This window comes from Rana temporaria, chromosome 4 (assembly GCF_905171775.1).
Source record: "Rana temporaria chromosome 4, aRanTem1.1, whole genome shotgun sequence".
Classification (NCBI taxonomy): domain Eukaryota; kingdom Metazoa; phylum Chordata; class Amphibia; order Anura; family Ranidae; genus Rana; species Rana temporaria.
Window position 1 is genome coordinate 22,118,279 of NC_053492.1, and position 25,109 is coordinate 22,143,387.

A 25,109-nucleotide genomic window follows, 5' to 3' on the forward strand; every position below is an offset into this window, starting at 1 on the left:
CTCTGCGGTTTTTATTTTTTGCGCTATAAACAAAAAGCGACAATTTTGAAAAAAATTCAATATTTTTTACTTTTTGCTATAATAAATATCCCCAAAAAAAATATAAAAAAACATTTTTTTCCTCAGTTTAGGCCGATACGTATTCTTCTACATATTTTTGTCCAAAAAAAATCGCAATAAGCTTTTATTGATTGGTTTGCGCAAAATTTCTAGCGCTTACAAAATAGGGGACAGTTTTATGGCATTTTTATTAATATTTTTTTTTTTTTTACTACTAATGGCGGCGATCAGCGATTTTTTTTTCGTGACTGCGACATTATGGTGGACACATCGGACACTTTTGACACATTTTTGGGACCGCTGTCATTTTCAAAGCGAAAAGTGCTATAAAAATGCACTGATTACTGTGAAAATGACAATGGTAGTGAAAGGGTTAACCACTAGGGGGCGCTGTAGGGGTTAAGTGTGACCTCATGTGTGTTTCTAACTGTAGGGGGGCGGGGCTGGACATGTGACGTCAGTGATCGTCGTTCCCTATATCAGGGAACAGGCGATCACTGACATTGCCACACAGAAGAAGGGGGAAGGTGTGTTTATACTCACCTCTCCCCGTTCTTCAGCTCCTGTGACCGATCGCGGGACACCCACAGCGATCGGGTCTGCGGGTCCCGCGGGCGCGGTCACGGAGCTTTGGACCGGGTCGCGCCCCCACGGCTGGGCTCTTAAAGGGGACGTATATATACGTGCCTGTGCCCAGCCGTGCCATTCTGTCGACGTATATCGTCGTGCGGCGGTCCTTAAGTGGTTAAAGGAACCTATTTAGAACATAAAAAACGAACATTTACAACCCCTTTAACCACTTCCATACCAGGCACTTACGCACCTTCCCGCCCAGACCAATTTTCAGCTTTCAGCGCTGTCGCACTTTGAATGACAATTGCGCGGTCATGCTACACTGTACCCAAACAATTTTTTTATCATTTTGTTCCCACAAATAGAGCTTTCTTTTGGTGGTATTTGATCACCTCTGCGATTTTTATTTTTTGCGTAACAACTAAAAAAAGACCGAAAATTTTGAACAAAAATAAAGTTTTTATTTTTTTCTGTTATTTTTTTGTGAATAAGTAAGTTTTCTTCTTCGATTACGGGCACTGATATGGTGGCACTGATGGGCACCGGTGAGGCGGCACTGATGGGCACTGATAGGCGGCACTGATGGACACTGATAGGCGGCGCTGGTATGCGGCACTGATGGGCACTCATAGGCGGCACTGATGGGCACTCATAGGCGGCACTCATAGGCGACACTGATGGGCACTCATGGGTGGCACTGATGGGTACTCATGGGTGGCACAGATGGGCACTGATAGGTGGGCACTGGGCATGGATGGGCACTGAGTGGTGGCACTGATGGACACTGAGGGGTGGCACTGAGGGCATTGCTGGGCATCACTTGTTTATCCCAGTGCCCATGTTGCCAGTCAGTGCCCATTTGTGGGCACTGATTGGCATCTTTCTAATTTTTTTATTTTTTTTACGGCCCCCTTCCCTGGTGGTCCAGTGTGGGCTTCCCTGGTGGTCCAGTGTGGGCATCCGAGGGGGGGTTGCGCTGATAAACAATCAGCGCGAACCCCCCCTGTCAGGAGAGCCGCCGATCGGCTCTCCCCTACTCGCGTCTGTCAGACGTGAGTGAGGAAGAGCCATCAACGGCTCTTCCTGTTTACATTGTGATCAGCCGCGATCCGCCGGAGGCTCTTTACCGAGATCGGAGATGCAGGGTGTCAGACTGACACCCTGCATCACCGATCGCCGCGCGCCCCCATGGGCGCTAGCGCCGGCATGAAATCCTGCAGGACGTCAATAGACGTCCAGTCAGGATTTCACAACCACTTCCCGGACGTCAATTGTCTATTGACCGGGCGGGAAGTGGTTAAGAACACGGGGACATGACCTCAAACTAGCCGGAGGAACATTTAAAACGAATCTTAGAAAGTATTATTTTACTGAAAGAGTAGTTGAGGCTGGGAACAGACTTCCCAAGAGGTAGTGAGTCAGCCAACAGTAAATTTAAACATGTGTGGGACAAACATAGATCTATATTAAGAAAAAATGGTTTTAAAAAAATATATATATTAATCAAAAAAAGGGGGGAGACTTAATGGACCATGTGGTCTTTTTCCCTCACGTACATGTATATCACTAGTATAAAACGAGAGGCGCTCACATCTGCAGGCCGCTGCGATAATTCATATCCGCAGCACCTGCATATCTTCCGCCCAGGATCAGACCTCCAATTACTGCCCATTATCCCTGATAATTGCTTCCACCGATCTAATGGACGGCAAAGCCTGTCTCTCTGGCAGTGCGGCTTCACATTCTCCGCTACGACTTGTTTTTCTAGAAATTCTGATGTTACATAACTGCTGGCCTGTAATAACCTCAGACTATTCTGTAACTGTACAATGCTTCTGTACTGCACAGAGATCCCTCGCGATCGCCGCCAATTCAAACACCACACAGGAAGTGGTGCAGTCTTTCCTCAATGCCGTAATTAAAAAGGAAACGCAACAGATTTTTTCAGTATGAAGGAGGATGTCCATAGGGGCTGACAGATCCCTTCCCCCCTCTTCTATTATCTGTTACAGGATTTATATTTCTGTCCATCCAGTCATGAAGTTTATACAGCTCATGATTTGGTGGGGCATTCTCTCGTGGGGACCAAAGTTCCACTGACCCCAATGATTTGGTGGGGCATTCTCTCCTGGGGACCAAAGTTCCACTGACACCAATGATTTGGTGGGGCATTGTCTCGTGGGGACCAAAGTTCCACTGACCCCAATGATTTGGTGGGGCATTCTCTCGTGGGGACCAAAGTTCCACTGACACCAATGATTTGGTGGGGCATTCTCTCGTGGGGACCAAAGATCCACTGACAGCAATGATTTGGTGGGGCATTCTCTCGTGGGGACCAAAGTTCCACTGACCCCAATCATTTGGTGGGGCATTCTCTCCTGGGGACCAAAGTTCCACTGACACCAATGATTTGGTGGGGCATTCTCTCGTGGGGACCAAAGTTCCACTGACACCAATGATTTGGTGGGGCATTCTCTCCTGGGGACCAAAGTTCCACTGACACCAATGATTTGGTGGGGCATTCTCTCCTGGGGACCAAAGTTCCACTGACCCCAATGATTTGGTGGGGCATTCTCTCGTGGGAACCAAAGTTCCACTGACCCCAATGATTTGGTGGGGCATTCTCTTGTGGGAACCAAAGTTCCACTGACCCCAATGATTTGGTGGGGCATTCTCTCCTGGGGACCAAAGTTCCACTGACCCCAATGATTTGGGGGGTATTCTCTCCTGGAGACCAAAGTTCCACTGACCCCAATGATTTGGTGGGGCATTCTCTCCTGGGGACCAAAGTTCCACTGACACCAATGATTTGGGGGGTATTCTCTCCTGGGGGCCAAAGTTCCACTGACCCTAATGATTTGGTGGGGCATTCTCTCGTGGGGACCAAAGTTCCACTGACCCCAATGATTTGGTGGGGCATTCTCTCCTGGGGACCAAAGTTCCACTGACACCAATGATTTGGGGGGTATTCTCTCCTGGGGGCCAAAGTTCCACTGACCCTAATGATTTGGTGGGGCATTCTCTCCTGGGGGCCAAAGTTCGACTGACACCAATGATTTGGGGGGGGGGCCTAAAGTTCCACTGACACCAATGATTTTTGGAGCTATTCTCTCCTGGGGTCCAATATCCTCTTGACATCAATCATTTGAGGGGCTATTCTCCCCCAAGGTTCATTATCCCACTGACACCAAAGATTTGAGGGATGGGGGTGTTATTCTCTCCTGGGGCACATCCTTCTTCTGACACTAATAATCTGGGGAAGCCATTCTCCACTGGGTCCCACTATTTTACTGACACCAATGTTTAGGGGGGGGGGGGGGGCAAAGTTTCACTGACACCAATGATTTGAGGAGCTATTCTCTCCTGGGGTCCAATATCCCACTGAAGCCAATCATTTGATGGGGCTAGTCTCTCCTGGGGTCCAATATCCCACTGACACCAATCATTTGATGGGGCTAGTCTATCCTGGGGTCCAATATCCCACTGACACCAATCATTTGATGGGGCTATTCTCTCCTGGGGTCCAATATCCCACTGACACCAATCATTTGATGGGGCTATTCTCTCCTGGGGTCCAATATCCCACTGACACCAATCATTTGATGGGGCTATTCTCTACTGGGGTCCAATATCCCACTGACACCAATCATTTCATGGGGCTATTATCCCCTAAGATCACTATACCATTGACACCAAAGATTTGAGGGGTGGGGGGTGATTCTCTCATGGGGCACATTCTTCTTCTGACACTAATAATCTGGGGAAGCCATTGTCCACTGGGGCCCACTATTTTACTGACACCAATGATTCGGAGGGGCATTCTCCCTTAGGGGACAATTTCCCTTGACACTAACAAAATGGGAGCCATTCTCTCTTGTGGCCCACTATTCCACTGACACCAATTATTTTTTCCCTCTGGGCCTTAATACTGCTGACACCAATGATTTGAAGGACTACTGTTTTTGGGGTTCGCTATCTGACGGACACCAAAGATTTGGGGCGCTACTCGCCCCAACATCAATTAATTTTTGAGAAGGAGGCATTCTTCCCTGAGGGACAATATTCCGCTGACACCAGTGATTTAAGGGACTATTTTTTCTTGGGATTCACTTTCCTCCTGATACCAATAATTGGGGGGCTGTTTGGGGCCCACTATTTCACTGACACCAATGATATGAGGGTCCGTTTTTCCCTAGGGGCTTCATTCCCACTCTAACAAATGTTTTGAATGACTTATTTTCCTGGTGTTCACTATCTGACTGACACTAATGATTTGTGGAGCTATCCTACCCCAGAGTCACTATCCCACTCACCCTTTTGTTGTTGTTTTTTTTGCTGGGAGAGGGGGCTTTCTTCCCTGGGAGCCAATATCCCATTGACACCCATAATTTCAGGGGGCTATTCCCCTCTGGAGCCCACTCTTTCAGTGACACCAATGATTTGGATGGACAGTCTGCCCTGGAGGTCAATATTCCTATGACACAGATAATTTGGGTGACATTCTTCCCTGGGGCCCTCTATTTTACTGATTTGAATAACTATTTTCTCTGGTATTAACTATCCCACTAACCCCCATGATTTTAGGAGTTATTAATCCCTGGGGCCCACTGTTCAACTGAAACCAATCATTTAAGGGGTTTTTCCCACCTAAGGCTCAATGGTTTGGAGGGGCTTTCTCCCCTGGAGGCCAATATCCGCCTGACACCGATGATTTGGGGTGGCCGTTCTCCCCTGGTGCCCACTATTCCACTAAAACCACTAAGTAGATGGTCTATTTTTCCCTAGTGGCCACACTCCCACTGACAGCAATGATTTGCAGGGGCATTCTCTCCTGGGTTCAATATCTCCCTGACACTAATAATTTGGGGGCCGTTTTCTCCTGGGGCCCACTATTCCACTGACACCAATGATTTTAATGACTTATTTCGTGGTTTTCACTATCTGACCTAAGGCAATAATTTGGAGAGCTATACTATCCTAGTGGCCACTGTTCCACTGGCACTTTTTAATTTATTTATTTTATTATGGGGGGGGGGGTGGAGTCTCCCCTGAGGGACAATATCACCCTGACACTAATAATTTGGGGGTCATTGATGCTGGGACCCATCCAGTAAACTAAAACCAATAATTTTAAGGTGTTATTTCCCCCCTGGGGTTTACTATCCCACTAACACCAAAGACTTGGGAGGGGGGTTATTCTTTCTTGGGCCCACTATTCAACTAAAACCGATAGTTTTAAAAGGCTCTTCTCTCCTGGTGTTTACTCTCCCAATAACGTCAAAGACTTAGGGAGCGTTATTCTTTTCTGGGGCCCACTATTCCACTGACACCAACGAGCTGAAGGACTATTTCTTTCCTGGTGTTCACTATTCCACTGGCACCAATGATTTGAGGAGCTTCTCCTCCCTGGGGCCCACTATTCAACTGAAACCAATAGTTTAAAGGGGATCTTCTCCCCTGGGGTTTACTATTCCAATAACGTCAAATATTTGGGGGAAGTTATTCTTTTCTGGCTCCCACTATCCCACTGACACCAATGATTTGAGGAGCCATTTCTTCCTGGGGCCTACTATTCCACTGAAACTGATAGTTTTAAAAGGCTTTCTCCCCTAGGGTTTACTATCCCAAAAACTTCAAAGATTTGGGGGTGTTATTCTTTTTTGGGGCCCACTATTCCACTGACACCAATGAGCTGAAGGACTATTTCTTTCCTGGTGTTCACTATCCCGCTGACACCAATGATTTGAGGAGTTATTCCTCCCTGGGGCCCACTATTCAACTGAAACCAATAGTTTAAAGGGGGCCTTAACTATCCCAATAAGGTCAAAGACTTGGGAGCGCTATTCTTTCCTGGGGCCCACAATCCCACTGACACCAATGGTTTTGGGGAGCCATTCTTCACTGGGGCCTACTATTTCACTGACACCAATGTTTTGGAATGGCATTCTCTCCTGAGGGGTAACATCTGATTTGATTATTTGTAAAGTGCCAAATACAGGTCAAGAACTGCGCCTAAGCGCTAGATAGACCAAATACATATACTGACATCCTACTGACACCAATGATTTGGAAAGGGCATTCTTCCCTGGGGGGCTAATACCCTCCTGACACCAATAATTTGGAAGGGCATTCTTCCCTGGGGGCTAATATCCTCCTGACACCAATGATTTGGAAGGGCATTCTTCCCTGGGGGCTAATATCCTCCTGACACCAATGATTTGGGGGGCAGGGGTTGCGATCTCCCCTGGTGCCTATTCTTCCACAGACACCAATAGGTTTTGGAAGAATTTACTGGGCCCTGGTCTCACCAAGGTTGACAACCACTTGGAGAACATGAGCGGTTCACTGATGGACGTCACGTGTTGCTTGAAATAGCTCTGATTTTCCAGTCGCAATGGTTTAGATCAAAACACATACGTACTTAAGCTTACACGAAAGCTTGGATCTCGGCTCCCTTTTCTCATATATGACTTGAACAGACTTGTCCCAGCTCCGTGGGTTTGTTGATAAAGGGTTTGATTTAGAATGACACTTGTATTCAAACTCTACATACTTCCAAGAAATACATTTCTCTCCCGCCTGGCTCAGCACAAACACTTAGCTCGTACAGCTTAATGGACTTGTTCGCTTCCAGCCTTAGAAGCCTGTGTGAAGCCTCGGAGGACATTTGAGGACACGCGCCAATTTATAAAACATAAAAAGCTCTAGACACAACAGAAGACATGGTCTAAAATATACATAAGCTACCTAAGAATTCTCAGGGGGGAAAAAAAGCAAAGGAGCCCCAAGCGTGAACAAATAAGAAAAATAAAATTAGGAACCAGAGGCCTTCTTTGAAAGCTTGAGAACTCCTACCACCAGTTGAGGCCAGGTGCCATCATCACATACAATACAAATAAGGACAACATTGTCCAACGTTGTAGTTAATGGACGCTAGCTGCCCCATTAATCTTATTCGCCTATTGGGAATTCTGCATACCAACATGCCAGCCAAGTGATCAACAAACAGTCAAGAATCCGGGACAAAAAAGAGGCAGAGGGTTCACCTACCTTCTCCTTCTTCTTTAAAGGATTTGGGTTGAGACACAGTAAAGCACTGCATCAGCTCGTACCGTTGCCGGGCCTCCTGGTTCTCCGTTCCCACATCGTCTGGAGGCCGGATCAGCATTCTACAGTTTAATGTATGGCTGTTCCGTCGGTTGGCTTCCTGGGACCAAGGGCCACCATTCACTAGAGACAAGAAAACAAAAATAGAGCCATAAAGATATATATCATAAAAAACTGTTTACAATATTACACAAATTACTGAATCCACTAATCTAAAGCTGCCGGCCGGCCTTTCCTTCAGTCTTGCACAGTTGTACACAGCGGTGGCGCGTCCATAAAGGGCGCAGGAGCGCCGCCCCCCTCTCCTGTCCATCTCTAATTACCATAGATAGATTCATGCATTGCATTTATGGTCGCTGGCACGCTGCTAACACCCCTTATTCAGGTGTCCGGCCCTTTTCGGGCACCGGCATCTCAATTACAGCGGTGGGGGTGTTTTTTGGATGCACCTGATTAGAGCCATAAGCTCCAATAGGCGCCCCAAAATGTGAGAAGTGGGCACAACGCTGTGCGTTTGCTTCTCACTCAGCTGTATGTTAGGACAGCGAAGTAATTCGCTTTCCTAACATTGAACCGCCTCTCAGCCAATCAGGTGCACCGGGTCTGTGTTACCTGTCACCTGATTGGCTGAAGCGACAGGCGCTGTGATTGGATGTCTATCAGGCGTCCAATTACAGCACAGGACATAAGGAGGAGCGGGCAGGAGACGATATCGGATTCAGGGGAAGACGGAAGACACCTGCCGCCTGCCACCATCACCCGCTGCCCACCTGAGACAAGGTAAGTGCCAGGCAGATGATGGGAGGCACAGTGGCAGCACTTGGGGCACAGTGGCAACATTTGGGGCACAGTGGCAATATTTGCGGTACAGTGGCAGCACTTGAGGCACAGTGGAAAAAGTGGAAATGGATGGACAGCTGCACTCCAAAGGAACTTAAAGAAGTAGTCTTTATTAATAAAAACTGGACATGCAAATCCAAAAATACAGTCACAGGAGGGGACAGCCGACGCGTTTCGCACACTGTTAGTGCTTAGTCATTGTCTGCAAAGATCCACCTGGAGCGGTGATTCCTTTCCACTTGAGGCACAGTGGCAACACTTGAGGCACAGTGGGAGCGTTTGATGGGCATAGTGGCTGCGTTTACTGGGCAAAGTGGCTGCGTTTACTGGGCACAGTGGCTGCGTTTAATGGGCATAGTGGCTGCCTTTGATGGGCACAGTGGCTGTGTTTGATGGGCACAGTGGATGTGTTTGATGGGCACAGTGGCTGCGTTTGATAGGCACAGTGGCTGCGTTTGATAGGCACAGTAGCTGCATTTGATAGGCACAGTGGCTGCAATTGATGTTTTTTTTTTGAGGATTTTTCGGTTTGTTTCTGCCCCCCCAAAAAAAATTTGAGCACCAGCTGCCACTGGTTGTACAGGATCCTCTACCGTACTGAAATTGCTTACTTTGATTTCACTGCACACTGTGAGCTTCTCACAATTTGCATTAGAATGTTGTCAGGTGGGGTTAGCTTGCTGGTCACTAGGTGGCTCTGTTCCTAGTATAGTATAGTACAATGGTAATTGGGTGTTAGACCCCTTTTAAAGAAAACTTTCCCTCTAATGATGTAATGGGTGGAGTTAATGCCATATAAGTGCCAGGATGGGAGGCGCCTGGTAGCTACTGTCAAAGGGCCCTTAACAGGCAAAGTGGTTCAGAACTAAGTAAGAACATTTGTAGTCACCCTGACTGGTTTTATGGTCTACTACTGGTCATGAGTGGGGTGCAAAAGGCCTTTAAGGCCTTTAAGTCCTCTGATGTGAGTACTAGTACACCTGGGTTTGAGTGTGTCATCTGGGAGTATGGCCAGCTGGGTAGAGCTATGGAAGGGACATTGAAAGAGATTGGTACTCTCTAGGTGCAAAGGTAAGATGGCTTTCAAATGATGTGCTGCTGTTCTGCACCTGAACGAGAGCTACAGAATTTCCGCTTCTGTGCATGGCATTCTGTGCCAAAGGGGTGCAATGCCAGACCCCTGAAGACAAGTCCTGCAGCTATCAGACTGTAGCTCCATACGGGCCGACTGTTTTTAAGCTGAAGGGCTTGTGAATGAACTACGAGGTCGCTGATCAGCGACGGGCCAAATGGTGAACGTATCCTTTAAAAGAGAACTATGGCCAAAGTTTTTTTTGGCCATACTTCTCATATGGATCACAGTAGTGCAGTTCGTTCTGCACTCCTGTGACCCAGGAAATGTAGTTCCAAAACATCGGGGGTGCCAAGGAGAAAATTGTTAACTCATCATCTGCATTTGGTCAGCACCACATCCCTTTTATATGATAAATATGGAAGAAGAGAGGAATTGGGATTTTGAAGGTGCAGTAGTAACACAACAAAATATATGAAAAATATTGATTTATTTAGAAAATATTAAAAAATATTCATCCGGTATTACAATAGAGTTTATACGTATGCAGTCTGAGAAATTCTCTCTACCTGTTTCGCCAACATTTTTGGCTTCTCCAGGAGAATAAATTTGTCAGGCACTGTCTATTGAAAATAGAAAAACACACAACATAAATGTATGTGTATTATTTTTGAAACTGTGTATTCTCTGTACTGTATTTAAATGTATGTTGTGTTTTTCTATTCCAATGACAAATTTATTCTCCTGAAGAAGCCAAAAATGTTGGCGAAACATGTAGAGACAATTTCTCAGACTGCACACATATAAACTATATTGTAGTACTGGATGAATTTTTATATTTTGTATTTTTTAAATCTTTTCTAAATAAATTAATATTTTTCATATATTTTGTTTTGTTACCGCACTTTCAAAATCCCAATTCCTCTCTTCTTCCATCTGGGGTGCCAAGGTTCGCCATCACTGCTATGGTGTATACCAGGGGTCTCCAAACTTTATTGTCCTTCAGATTTTCGGAGGGCCGGACTGTGGCCAGTAATGGGCCGTACACACGACCGAACATGTCCGCGGACCAGTTTCAGCAGACATGTTCGGTCGTGTGTAGGCCCGAGCGGACAGGATTCCAGCATACATTTGCCCGCCGGGCCTTTTTCCAGCGGGCAAATATTTCTGGACTTGTTTTAAAACAGCCCGCTGAAATCCTGCCCGCTCGGACATGTTCGGTTCGACATGTCCGAGCGCCCGCCATCCCTCGAATGCGTCGAATGACTTCGACGCATGCGTGGAAGCATTGAACTGGCAGGGCCGCCCTAGTCGCCGCGACGGAGCGGACACGCCCCGCGTATTGTTTACGCGCGGATTTCTGTATGATGGTGAGTACAGCCACCATACAGAAATCCCCGGGCAGACATGTACGGTGAAAACGGTCCGGCGGACCGGTTTCATCGTACATGTATGCTCGTCTGTACGCGGCCTAAGAGTAAACATCAAAATATTTGGTATTGGGGGTAATAATGCCCCATTGTTGGTATCATAGGGAGGAATAATGTCCCATTATTGGTGTCAGCGGGAAAAATTATCCCTCATTGTTGGTGTCAGTGGAAGGAATGGTGCCCCATTGTTGGTGTCAGATGACACATTAGTGTCTTGTATGAATAGAAGGAATAGTGCCCCAATGGCCCAGTTAAAAGCAAGCAAAGGGCCGCATCCGGCCCTAGGGCCGCAGTTTGGAGACCACTGGTGTATACTAAAAAAAAAAAAGTTTTTCACTGTGCGCCGCTAAAGTGTTCAGGTTGGGCTTGAAAAAAAAGTCGCAAACCTAGACAGAGCCTACCTAATTTCCTGGCTGGAGGATGTCGAGCGTCATCTAGCCCCCCCCCCCCCCCCACAGCTTAAAGCGGAGGTTCACCCAAAAATCCACTTTTTGACATTAGCTGTAGCATACTGCTAACATCTGCAGTATGCTGTTTTTTGTTTTTTTTACTTGTACTTATCGTTATATGAGCCCTTGTTTTCCGGCTCCAAGCGGGGAATCCTGCGGGGAATGGGCGTTTCTAAGAGAAGAGGAGTTGATTGACGGCTGCTAAGGCGTGTCTTGGCCTCTGTTTAATCTTCAACTGCCATGATGCTGCACATGTGATCAGTTATGACACCAGCCATTGGATGGTTTGACAGTTTGGTTGAGAGCACAACCAATGTGACAGTTAGCTTTCCCGGCATGCCAGGAATGTAACTGCTTTTTCAAACTGTTAAATTGATGGGTTTACTGGATGCTGGAAAGTTCATTTTGAGGGTGAACCTCCGCTTTAACTGTCCCTGGCCTGCCCCTTTCATTCATTGGATTTCAGCCCTTTCAAACATGGAGGCTCGGAATCACATGTGGGCGATACCTAGGGTGATCTACAGTTCAAAAAAATGAGGGGGGGAGGGAGGAACCAGGAAAAGGTAAGCGCATTGAACATACCTGCCATGTACAGCAAGTGGCAAGTGAAGGACAAAGCCTTTGCTCAGGAATCAGTGTAGAGGAGACGGTTTTGCACTCAGCTGCTATGCCAACAGAAAACACAAAAGACATACTATGTATATATATATATATATATATATAGAAGTCCAAAGGAGGCTGACGCCTTGGGCTTAGTCATATGAAGCACATTATAAATCGTATGACGGCTAGATGCACACTGTACAGCTTGTGCACTTACAATTAATATTCCAGTTGTCATGACAGCTAAGTTCCGACCTTCTTCTCCTCTACTAGTAGAGTGTGAGGGGTGCGGAGCGTAGACAGCAGTGTGTGAGATGTAGGGGAGCATCCAGTTTTCTTTTTTTTATTTCACTCTCTTACTCTGTAGAGCACAGTCTATACGAAAATGTTTTCTCTTGGTGGCCACTTATACCGCATTATACTGACCCTCACTGGTTTTTATTGATCACGCTGCAATGGCACTTAAGGCATGCTAAAATGGGAAACAATAATACTGACTGAGAGGTAACTTGGGCATGCTCTAAGTCAGTGGTCTCCAAACTTTGGCCTGGGGGCCAGATGTGGTCCTTTGCTTGCCTTTACCAAGCCCTTGGGGCATTATTCCTTTCACTGACATTAACAATGGGGCACTATTCTTCCCATTGACACCAATGATAGGGCACTATTCCTCCCACTGATACCAGTGATAGGGCACTATTCCTCCCATTGGCATCAATGATGGGGCGCTATTCCTCCCACTGACACCAGTGAAGGGGTGCTATTCCTCCCACTGAGACCAATGATAGGGTGCCATTCCTAGTACTGAGACCAATAATGGGGTGAGATTCCTCCCATTGGCACCAATGATGGGGCACTATTCCTCCCACTGACAGAAGTGATGGGGCGCTATTCCTCCCACTGACACCAATGATGGGGTGCTATTCCTCCCACTGACACCAATGATGGGGCGCTATTCCTCCCACTGACACCAGTGAAGGGGTGCTATTCCTCCCACTAAGACCAATGATAGGGTGCCATTCCTAGTACTGAGACCAATAATGGGGTGAGATTCCTCCCATTGGCACCAATGATGGGGCACTATTCCTCCCACTGACACCAATGATGGGGTGCTATTCCTCCCACTGACACCAATGATGGGGTGCTATTCCTCCCACTGACACCAATGATGGGACACTATTCCTCCCACTGATACCAATGATGGGGCACTATTCCTCCCACTGACAGCAGTGATGGGGCGCTATTCCTCCCACTGACACCAATGATGGGGTGCTATTCCTCCCACTGACACCAATGATGGGGTGCTATTCCTCCCACTGACACCAATGATGGGACACTATTCCTCCCACTGATACCAATGATGGGGCACTATTCCTCCCACTGATACCAATGATAGGACACTATTCATCCCACTGATACCAATGATGGGACACTATTCCTCCCACTGATACCAATGATGGAACACTTCTCCTCCCACTGATATCAATGATGGGACACTATTCCTCCCACTGATACCAATGATGGGACACTATTCCCCCCACTGATACCAATGATGGAGCACTATTCCTGCCACTGATACCAATGATGGGATGAATAATTAATTTAGTGTTTCGGGTCACTTTAAGGCATGCTAAAATGACATATAATAAGAATGACGGACAGATCACTTTGGCATGCTTTAAGTGAACCACGAGACCTTAAATGCAATGGAAAAAGGAAAATACTTAGGCATAATCCATAGAAAAAGGATGTTGCCCAAATCGGAGCTCTACTGAATCCCTGAGAGGCGAAAGGTGCCAGTAAACAATTTCCCCAGGACAGCCTCCACCTATAATGGAAAGATCAGTACTGGACCCATCTAGAACTCAATTATTAGTGTTGGGTTAATCTATTATCGGTAATGGGTTTATCTGGAATTAAATTATGAGTGTTGGGTCCATCTATAACTTAGTTATCAGTGTTGGGTTCTTCTAGAACTCAATTATCAGTGTTGGGTCCATCTAGAACTCTATCAGTGTTGGGTTCATCTCAAAATCAATTATGAGGGTTGGGTTCATATAGGCTCAATGACCAGTTTCGGGTTCATTTAGAACTCAATTATCAGTGTTGGGTTCATCTAGAATTTAATTATGAGTGTTGGGTCCACCCAGAACTCAATTACCAGTGTTTGGTTTATTTTGAACTCAATTATCAATGTTGGGTTCATATAGAACTCAATTATCAGTGTTTGGTTTATTTTGAACTCAATTATCAATGTTGGGTTCATATAGAACTCAATTATAAATGTTGGGTTCATATAGAACTCAATTATCAATGTTGGGTTCATATAGAACTCAATTATAAATGTTGGGTTCATATAGAACTCAATTATCAGTGTTTGGTTTATTTTGAACTCAATTATCAATGTTGGGTTCATATAGAACTCAATTATCAGTGTTGGGTTAATCTAAACGTCAATTATGAGAGTTGGGCTCACCTAGAATTCAATTAGCAATGTTGGATTAATCGAAAACTCAGTTGTCAGTGTAAGGTTAATCTAGAATTCATTTATGAGTGTCGGGTTCATCTATAACGTAATTATGAGTGTTGGGTTCATCTATAACGTAATTATGAGTGTTGGGTTCATCTAGAATTCAATTATGAGTGTTGAGTTCATCTACAATTCAATTATCAATGTTGGATTATTCTAGCATTATTGTTTTATTGTCACTCTAATGTACCAGTAAACGAAACTTCAAGGATTACAGTCTTTCCGGTGCTTCTTTCTATTGGATTAATCTAGAACTAAGTTGTCAGTATAAGGTCCATCGAGAATTTAATTATCAGCGTTGGATTCATCTAGAACTCGATAATCAGTGTTGGGTTCATTTAGAACTCAATTATGAGTGATGCGTTCATTGAGAATTCATGTATGAATGTGGTGTTCACCTAGAACCCAATTCTGAGTGTTGAATTCATCTAGAATTAATTTATGAGTGTTGGGTTTATCTAGAACTCAATTATCAGTGTTGGGTTCATCTAGAATTCAATTATCAGTGTTGGGTTGATCTAGAATTCAATTATCAGTGTTGGGTTGATCTAGAATTCAATTATCAGTGTTGGATTGATCTAGAATTCAATTATCAGTGTTGGGTTGATCTAGAATTCAATTATCAGTGTTGGGTTGATCTAGAATTCAATTATCAGTGTTGGGTTGATCTAGAATTCAATTATCAGTGTTGGGTTGATCTAGAATTCAATTATCAGTGTTGGGTTGATCTAGAATTCAATAATGAGTGTTGGGTTCATGCAGAACTCAATTATCAGTTTTTGGTTTATCTTGAACTCAATTTTGAGTGTTGGCTTCATCTAAAACTCAATTTTGAGTGTTGGATTCATCTAAAACTCAATTATGAGTGTTGGGTTCATCTAGAATTTAATTATCAATGTTTGATTAATCTAAAACTCTGTCGTCAGTGTAAGGTTAATCTAGAATTAATTTATGAGTGTTGGGTTCATCTAGAATTCAATTATCAATGTTGGGTTCATAGAGAGCTCAATTATCAGTGTTTGGTTTATCTTGAACTAAATTATCAATGCTGGATTCATATAGAACTCAATTATCAATGTTGGGTTCATATAGAACTCAATTATCAGCATTGGGTTCATCTAGAATTCAATTATGAGTGTTGGGTTCATCTAGAATTAAATTAATAAATGTTGGATTAATCTAAAACTCAATTGTCAATATAAGGTTAATCTAGAACTTAATTATGGGTGTCGAGTTCATGTAGAACTTAATTATGAGTGTTGAGTTCATCTAGAATTCAATTATCAGTGTTGGGTTCATCTAGAATTCAATTATGAGTGTTGGGTCCACCCAGAACTCAATTACCAGTATTTGGTTTATCTTGAACTCAGTTATCAATGTTGGGTTCATATAGAACTCAATTATCAGCGTTGGGTTATTCTTTAATTCAATTACGAGTGTTGGATTCATTTAGAACATAAATTATGAGTGTTGGGTTCATCTATAATTACATTATTAATGTTGGATTAATCTAAAGCTCAATTGTCAGTATAAGGGTCATCTAGAATTCATTTATGAGTGTCAGGTTCATCTAGAATTCATTTATGAGTGTCAGGTTCATCAAGAATTCATTTATGAGTGTCAGGTTCATCTAGAACTTAATTATGAGTGTCGGGTTCATCTAGAATTCAATTATGAGTGTTGGATTCATCTAGAATTCAATTAACAATGTTGGATTAATCTAGCATTGTTTTATTGTCTCTCTGATGTACCAATAAACGTCACTTCAAGGATTACAGTCTTGCTGGCTCTTCTTACTTCATCGAGAATTCAATTATCAGTGTTGGGTTAGTTTAGAACTCGATAAACAGTGTTGGGTTCATTTAGAACTCAATTATGAGTGTTGTGTTCACACAGAATTCATGTATGAGTGTTGTGTTCACCTATAACTCAATTATGAGTGTTGTGTTCACCTAGAACCCAATACTGAGTGTTGGATTCATCTAGAATTAATTTATGAGTGTTGGGTTCATCTAGAACTCAATTATCAGTGATGGGTTCATCTGGAATTCAATAATCAGTGTTGGGTTCATCTTGAACTCAATTATCAGTGTTGGGTTCATCTTGAACTCAATTATCAGTGTTGGGTTCATCTTGAACTCAATTATCAGTGTTGGGTTCATCTGGAATTCAATAATTGGTGTTGGATTCATCTAGAATTAGTTTATGAGTGTTGGATTCATCTAGAATTAATGTATGAGTGTTGGGTTCATCTAGAACTGAATTATCAGTGTTGGGTTCATCTGGAATTCAATAATCAGTGTTGGGTTCATCTAGAACTTGATTATCAGTGTTGAGTTCACCTAGAACTCAATTATCAGTGTTGGGTTCTTCTAGAACTCCATTATCAGTGTTGAGCTGAATGACTGTACTTTGGACAGGTACATGCAAATCATTCTATATAATATTATGGAACATGTTCATTGCTTGTTCACACCAAGCTCCACGTACATGGTGTGAACAAGCCCCCAATGTCTGCGAGTGATATCGGTGGACAGTGTTGGGTCCATTACCTAGAGACTTGGGGAGCAGATTTTTGACAAACTCGTCATGGTCCCCCACATGCAGAATGCTGTAAATGCTGTCCTTCATCAGCTCCTCCTGCTTGTAGCCCAGGTAGTTGGTGACATTTTCTGAGACGAACACAATGCGGCCTTCCTGGTTCACGACAAAGAAAAAGCCGTCCAGAGCCTGTTGGACAAAAAAAAATGAGGGAAAGTTTGTCATTCTGCTTACAAAGGTAATGGGTTGATACAATTGTACATCGCCTATCAGATCCACCAAAAATAAGACCCATCTCCACTTCTAAGTGTATAAAGTGGACCTCGTACTACTGGAATTGTCCAATTGTTATTCATTTTTGGAGACCAGAAGTTCACCTATATGGAGGGTTGGGCAGGTCATGCTGAACTCCAAGAGTTATCTTTATTGTCAACTTAGTCCAGCTTGGCACAATGTAATTATCAATTTCTTATAACATACATGGAGGGCTTCTGAAGATGCGGAAAACGAATATGAACAGCTTCCCCTTTGCACATTAACCACAGGTGGTCACTGGCTGGGCACTACCACCATTAATAAAATACCTTGTATCTATTTCAGTAAATACAGGGTGTTTCTTGATTGGATGGGGGTCACTGGTGTGCACAGCCAATTGCATTAGGGTGTGCACCCCAAAGCTCAAACACACATGACTTTCTATGCAGCCTAAGCTACATGGGACAGTGAATGGATGGGAAGTGCTCTGTACTGAGTGGCTTCCTGTTCATTCACAATCAGAAGCATAGATGAACACAGTGAGTGAGTGTGTTCACTGTGTTCATTTAGAAAAAGAAGGGGCTGGTAAATTACATATTTACTAGCTCCTTCCCCCACTCTCCATCCTCAATCATCCCCCATAGGAGCTGGGAGGAGAGGAGGGAAGCCAGCAGCACTGCGGGGGAGGTGGGGGCAACACAGGGGGAAGCCTGGGCAGTAGGGGGAAGCTATAATGCACATAGTGATTAGGGTATGCCAAGGCACACCTGGCACATCCCCTGCGCATGCCTATGATGGGGGTAGATTATGATGTCACCTGCCCCTCCTCTCTACCACTCAGAGAACATCTTGTATCCATTGAAAGAAACACAAGGTGATCTCTCAATGACGGTGGCACAGAGGGAGCGACCCCCCACACCATGGTCAGTGTGTGGAGGTGAAACTGCTTATACAGGACACAGAAAATCATGGCTATTGTTGGAGGGGAGCGTGTGGGGCTATAGTTCTGGGACATTATTTACAACAATTATTGTTTTTGTCACAGTGAGTCATCACTATTTTGTGGGATATCCACTTTTTGCATGCAATATTTGGTCATTCTATTGCATTGTTTGAGTGCTACACTTATACACTATTGTTCTGGTACTCAGCTCTGGGATTTCATCTGCACTTTAAAAAAAAAGTCCCGGGACAGTCCCGGCGAATCTGGGACGGTTGGAAGGTATGTGGCATCACCACTCTGGTGGTCCGCCACACCCCTATAGCGACGCCACTGGTATGTAGGGTATGTTACTACAGTGGCTTTCAGCAGCAGGTATAAGATTTGGATAAGATTGGATAATGACCGTGCCAAGCTGGACTAATGTATGATAATGGAAGTTTATTGGACAGTTCCTATTCCCATACATACAGGTTTCAGAAGGGATAATCTGATTAAGCAACCATGTGAACTGGCCTGCAGTAGGGGATTATGGTTATACATAAAGTTTCTCGCAAGAATATTCTAGTACAGTTTGGCTAATACAATTCACTCTGGGCATTCAGAGATTGCAGCCAGCAGTAGATCACTATTAGAAGTGATCTGTTGCTGCATAGCTTTAAAGGGAGGGGGGGGGGGGTTTGGACCTGGTCCAAAATAAAATAAAAAGAAAAGAAAAGAAAGAACTGTTTGGGGGTTTAAGGTGATTTCCAACAAAAAAAAAATGCAGATGTAATTAAGGCATAAAGTTCGCAACCAAGAGGTCTCTAAAACAAAAGAAAAATCAGGAGTAGGCTTCTTGGCTTAACCACGTGGGCCCCTGGAAGACAAAAAGGTCCTGGGACTCGAGTGGCTAAGCCAACGAGCCTACGGCAGTAAAGGTGGAGAGCCTGGAAAGGGTTAAGGGCGCCCTCGTGCCTCTCTCCGCCTAGATGCACAGGCCCCGGTGACGTAGCGCTCACAGCTGTTCATGGCGTTCCTCCATTGCTACGAGATGGGCCTTGTTGTGCTGCCAGCACACATCCTTGTTATGTCACGGCAGGGAACAGCCTGGAAAGCCAAGCATGCTACCCTTCCAGGCCTCCAATCAGCAATGCAGGCTCTTTGACTGGCCCCGGGCCTAATACAACAGCATCTAATGTACCACGGTAATTATTAACAAGTACTATAGCCAAAACAGGAAATATGAAAACCACGCTCAACTGTGAAAAGAAATCTCTGACATGCACTCCCAGCACACACAGGGCAGGCCCGGGCCAGCGAATTCCTCCCATTAACTCTGTGGCAGCCATATTGCTAATAACAGCCGGCTCTGTGTGGCCTAGGCAAGATTTGATCCTTAATAACCTTGATGTGGCCACCACATTCCCTGCACACACAGGGCAGGCCCCGGCCAGCAGATTCCCACTGTTAACTCTATGGCGGCCATACTGCTAATGATGGTCTGCTCTGTGTGACCTAGGCCAGTTATGGCCCTCATTAACCTTTATATGGCCACCACATAGGGCCAGTGGGTTCCTCCCATTAACTCTATGGCAGCCATATTCCTACTGACAGCCTGCTCTGTGTGGCCCAAGCCAACTATGGCCCTTATTAACATTGATATTGCCACCACACTCCCAGCACACACAGGGCAATCCCAGGCCAGTGGATTCCTCTTATTAACTCTGTGGTGGCCATATTGCTACCGATAGCCTGCTCTGTGTGACCTAGGCCAGCTATGGCCCTCATTAACCTTGATATGGCCACCACACTCCCAACACACATAGGGCAGGCCCGGCCAGCAGATTCCTCCCATTAACTCTATGGCAGCTATGTTGCTACCGATGGCCTTCTCTGTGTGGCCTATGCCAGCTATTGCCCTCATTGACCTTGATACGGCCACCACACTCCAAGCACACAAAGGGCAGGTCTGGGCCAGCGGATTCCTCCCATTAACTTTGTGGCGGCCATATTGCTACCAACAGCTTGCTCTGCCTAGGCCAGCTATGATCCTCTATAAACTCGAGATAGCCACCACACTCCCAGCACACACAGGGGAGGATTGAGCCAGCAGGTTCCTCTCATTAACTCTACTGCAGTTATATTGCTACCGATGGTCTGCTTTGTGTGGCCCTCATTAACTTAGATATGGCACTACACTCCTAACACCCACAGGGCAAGCCTGAACCAGCAGATTGCTCCCATAAACTCTGTGGTGGCCATATTGCTATATTGATACCAATGGCCTGCTCTTTGTGGCCCAAGCAAGCTATGGTCCTCATGCTGTTTAACATCTCTACCAATGGTGTCACTGGGGGGGGGGGCGAGGGGGCCCTGACCCCCCCAGCATTATGCTGTGCCCCACCATGTGCCCTCCAAATTAAAATGCCTTTTTGTTTGCATCTTGCTCGGGGCCACCGCTGGAGTAACAAAGTCTCTCCTGAAAGATAGAGCGTCCCCAGTCAGCTCCTGCGGGGGATTCCTCCCCTCTCCCTCTGCTCGCTGACACTGCATAATGCGAGTGCTCACACAACCACAGCTGCCCGTTCTGCTCCTTCCCCTGCATCCTCATTGGCAGGGAGAGGAGCGATTTGCAGGAAGGACTCCACGGGCACTGTGGGGGGGGGGGCGGTGCACCCAAACCTACATCTCAGTTACTGAAAAGGAGTCCTTAAGACAGGAGAACCAGCCTGTAAATTCCGAAAGTGGTGACTGCAACTCTTCCCCAGAACTGTGACGACAATTCACATCTTCAGCCATGTGCATTGAAGGATTAACACCTAAGCCGTCTTCCTGACACCAAGGATGGGATTACAGTATTTAACTAGAACAGGGTGGTTCCACAACATTCACACCTCCCGTCCTGTTCTTGGACCTAACCTTCCCATGGTGGGTCAAGGTGTTGGTGCCACCCGTGTGGGTATAAATGCTGGGGTATGCTCCTGACACTCAGTGGAAACAAAAGAAGTGTCTTGGAGAAGCTAAGAAATGTCTTTGCCATTACAGAACAAGTCTAGTTGAATTCAATCAACAACGATTAGATAATAGTCACATTCCACTGGACTTGTTCCCTAACGATAACTATGTTTTATAGCTTATTTAAGACACCTTTTCAGGTCTAATGAGCATCAGGTAGATACCCCAGAATTTATATCCATACAGGTTGCACTGACACTTTAGTCCAATCACCATGAAATGTGTCATTCCACTCATTAGTACTGAGGAAGTGGCTTAGAGAGGCTACGGAAAGTCTTCCACAATACAGAACAAGTCCAGTTGAATTTGACCATCTACCACTAGATCATATTCACAGTGAATTTAATGAATGCCATATACCATAATTTATATCCACACAGGTAGCACCAACACCTTAGTCTAATCACTATGGAATGTGGAAGTGGCTTGGAGAAGTTATGAAAAGTCTTCAACAATTCCAGTTGAATTTGACCAACTTCCATTAGATAATAGTCACATTCCGCTGAACTTGTTCCTTAACAACAAGGATGTTTTGTAGTTTATTCAAGTTGCAGTGTCAGGTAGATACATTTCATAGCTTAATCAAGCCACTTCTAGTAAGTTCTAATGAGTGTTGGGAAGAAACCCCAAAATTGCTATCCACACGGGCAGCACCAACACCTTAATTCAATCACTGTGAGTCATTCCAATCATTAGAACTAAAGAAGTTGTTTGGAGAAGCTAACAAAGGTCTTCAGCATTACAGAACAAGTCAAGGTGAATGTGACTAACTACTACTAGCTGAACAATTTTTGGATACCTTTAGGCCTCCCTTATGTTGTTAACATTTGGCCTCTCTATATGTCAATTGTAATTAGTGTCTCAAGCACATCAGAGGTCTGTTACCAACAATTTGCAGAGTGGGCCCTTGCTTTAAAGCCCAGTGTGGTCAAACTCTCTGTGGACCGCGGCCTCTGTGGGTCATACAATCTGTAGTATCCACCCAATCATGGTATATCAGATTTGGCCTGCCTGAAGTTTGAAGTTAAGATGCCTTTAAGCAGTGGCGGTGCATCCATAGAGGGCACAGGAGCGCCACCCTCTCTCTCCTGCACCCATCAATCTCCAATAGATAGTTTAGTGCATTGCATGAATCTATCTATGGTCGCCGCTGCCGCCCCTTATTCAGGTGTCCGGGCCCCTGTCGGGCGCCGAGCATTTGAATTACAGCAGCGGGGGTGTATTTGGAAGTTCCTGATTAGATTTGTCGGCTCTAATAGGTGCCCTGATTAAAGCCATGGGCTCTAATAGGCTTCCAAATTGGTAAACAGCGGGCGCACTGCTTTGCATTCGTTGTCTACGCAGTGCTGTGTTAGGGAAATTATTAAATCACTTCCCTAACACTGACTCGCCCCTCAGCCAATCAGGTGCACCAGGTCTGGTTACCTGTCATTTGATTGGCTGAAGCAACAGGCACTGTGAATGGACGCCTATAAAGCGGTGAATCATAACAGAAGGGGATGGGAGAAGACATCGAGGACTCAGAGGCAGGTAAGTAACGGGCGGGGGGTCACGCTGGCAGCATTTGATGGGACAAACTGGCGGCAATTGATGGGGCCAACTGGTGGCAACTGATGGGGCACACTGGCGGTAATTGATGGTTACAGTAGCTGCGTTTTTTATGGACACAGTGGCTGCGTTTGATGGCACAGTGGCTGCGTTTGATGGGCACAGTGGCTGTGTTTAATGGGCACAGTGGCTGTGTTTAATGGGCACAGTGGCTGTGTTTAACGGGCACAGTGGCTGCGTTTGATGGCACAGTGGTGGCAATTTATGGGTACAGTGGCTGCGTTTGATGTCAAAGTGGCTGCCTTTGATGGGCACAGTGGCTGCGTTTGATGGGCACAGTGGCTGCGTTTGATGGGCACAGTGGCTGCGTTTGATGGGCACAGTGGCTGCATTTGATGGGCACAGTGGCTGCATTTGATGGCACAGTGGCTGCGTTTTATGGCACAGTGGCTGCGTTTAATGGGCAAAGTGGCTGCGTTTAATGGGCAAAGTGGCTGCGTTTAATGGGCAAAGTGGCTGCGTTTACAGGCACAGTGGTGGCAATTTATGGGTACAGTGGCTGCATTTGATGGGCACAATGGCTGCTTTTAATGGGCACAGTGGCTGTGTTTGATGGGCACAGTGGCTGCGTTTGATGGGCACAGTGGCTGCGTTTGATGGGCACAGTGGCTGCGTTTGATGGGCACAGTGGCTGCGTTTGATGGGCACAGTGGCTGCATTTGATGGGCACAGTGGCTGCGTTTGATGGGCACAGTGGCTGTGTTTGATGGGCACAGTGGCTGCGTTTGATGTTTGTTTTTTTCAGTTTGTTTGTGCCCCCCAAAAATGTTGAGCACCAGCCACCACTGCTTTTAAGCCTCCGTTATGTCAGAGACAGTAAGGCCCTCTCTCTATGTTGCTGCGATTAATATCTTGGGCACGTCAAAGGGCCTGTCAGTATCAAATTGCAGAGTGGGTCCTTCTTTAAAAGTGCAGTGTGGGCGGACAGACAAATATCTCTGAAAGTATCGGTTCCTGCAAGTTCTCCGATTTAATGCACAGGAATGTACATTCCTTCTTCTACTAGTATAAAACAGGTCCGCTCTCAATGGCTCCTGCAGAGATCAAACAGTCAGCCTTCGTGGCGAACAGACGACGTGGCGTGCTTGAGACTAATCAAGGTACATGTGTGGTGGGCGATTAAAAAAAAACTTGATATGCATGCCCCACAAGTGACTAGACTGGGAGGTTGTATCAGAGCTGGCTGCTTTTATAGGAACATTTAATAGAAACGGTATAGGGCCCTACATCGGCAATGTAAAGGTTCTGTATGAAGACCAATTCCATCTACAAATGACCAACATGGTTCATGGCAAAATCACTCGCACTGTATATTGTCTTTCTTTGGAGGAATCCAATGGCAAGATAGACTATGGCCCAGACTCTCAAAGGAGATACGACGGCCTATCTCCAGATACGCCGTCGTATCTCTGAGTCTGAGCCGTCGTATCTATGCGCCTGATTCTTAGAATCAGTTACGCATAGATTTGTATTAGATCCGACCAGCGTAAGTCTCTTACGCCGTCGGCTCTTAACTGCATATTTACGCTGGCCGCTAGGGGCGTGTACGCTGATTTACGCCTAGAAATATGTAAATCAGCTAGATACGCCAATTCACAAACGTACGCCCGGCCGACGCAGTACAGATACGCCGTTTACGTTAGGCTTTTCCCGGCGTAAAGTTACCCCTGCTATATGAGGCGTACATGAGGCATACCAGTGTTGAGTATGGACATAGGGCCAGCGTCAAATTTTTCACGTTTTACGTCGTTTGCGTAAGTCGTTCGCGAATAGTGCTGGGCGTCATTTACGTTCACGTCGAAAGCATTGGCTTCTTGCGGGTTAATTTGGAGCATGCGCACTTGGATACTTTCACGGACGGCGCATGCGCCGTTCGTAAAAAGCGTCATTTACGCGGGGTCACATTAAATTTACATAACACACGCCCACATCTACCACATTTGAATTAGGCGGGCTTACGCCGGCCTATTTACGCTACGCCGCCGCAACTTTGGTTTGAGAATACGGCACTTGCCTGACAAAGTTGCGGAGGCGTAACGTAAATAGGATACGTTACGCCCGCAGAATCCGGGCCTAAGACTTGGATGCCATTAAAGTTCATATGCAT

The 25,109-nt window shown here is 45.5% G+C and overlaps 1 protein-coding gene across 4 annotated transcripts in view; it reads right to left on the reverse strand.

Annotated features, from left to right (window-relative positions):
- The window catches only part of NCOA1 (nuclear receptor coactivator 1), a 299,593-nt gene that overhangs the window by 100,973 nt on the left and 173,511 nt on the right, over positions 1-25,109 (reverse strand). For all 4 annotated transcript variants that reach the window (XM_040348120.1, XM_040348119.1, XM_040348117.1 and 1 more), the window contains exons 5-6: positions 17,214-17,391; positions 7,684-7,863 (exon numbers count right to left, since the gene is read on the reverse strand). In XM_040348120.1, coding sequence (XP_040204054.1) covers positions 7,684-7,863; positions 17,214-17,391 — 358 coding nt within the window. The remainder of the gene's footprint in view (positions 1-7,683; positions 7,864-17,213; positions 17,392-25,109) is intronic.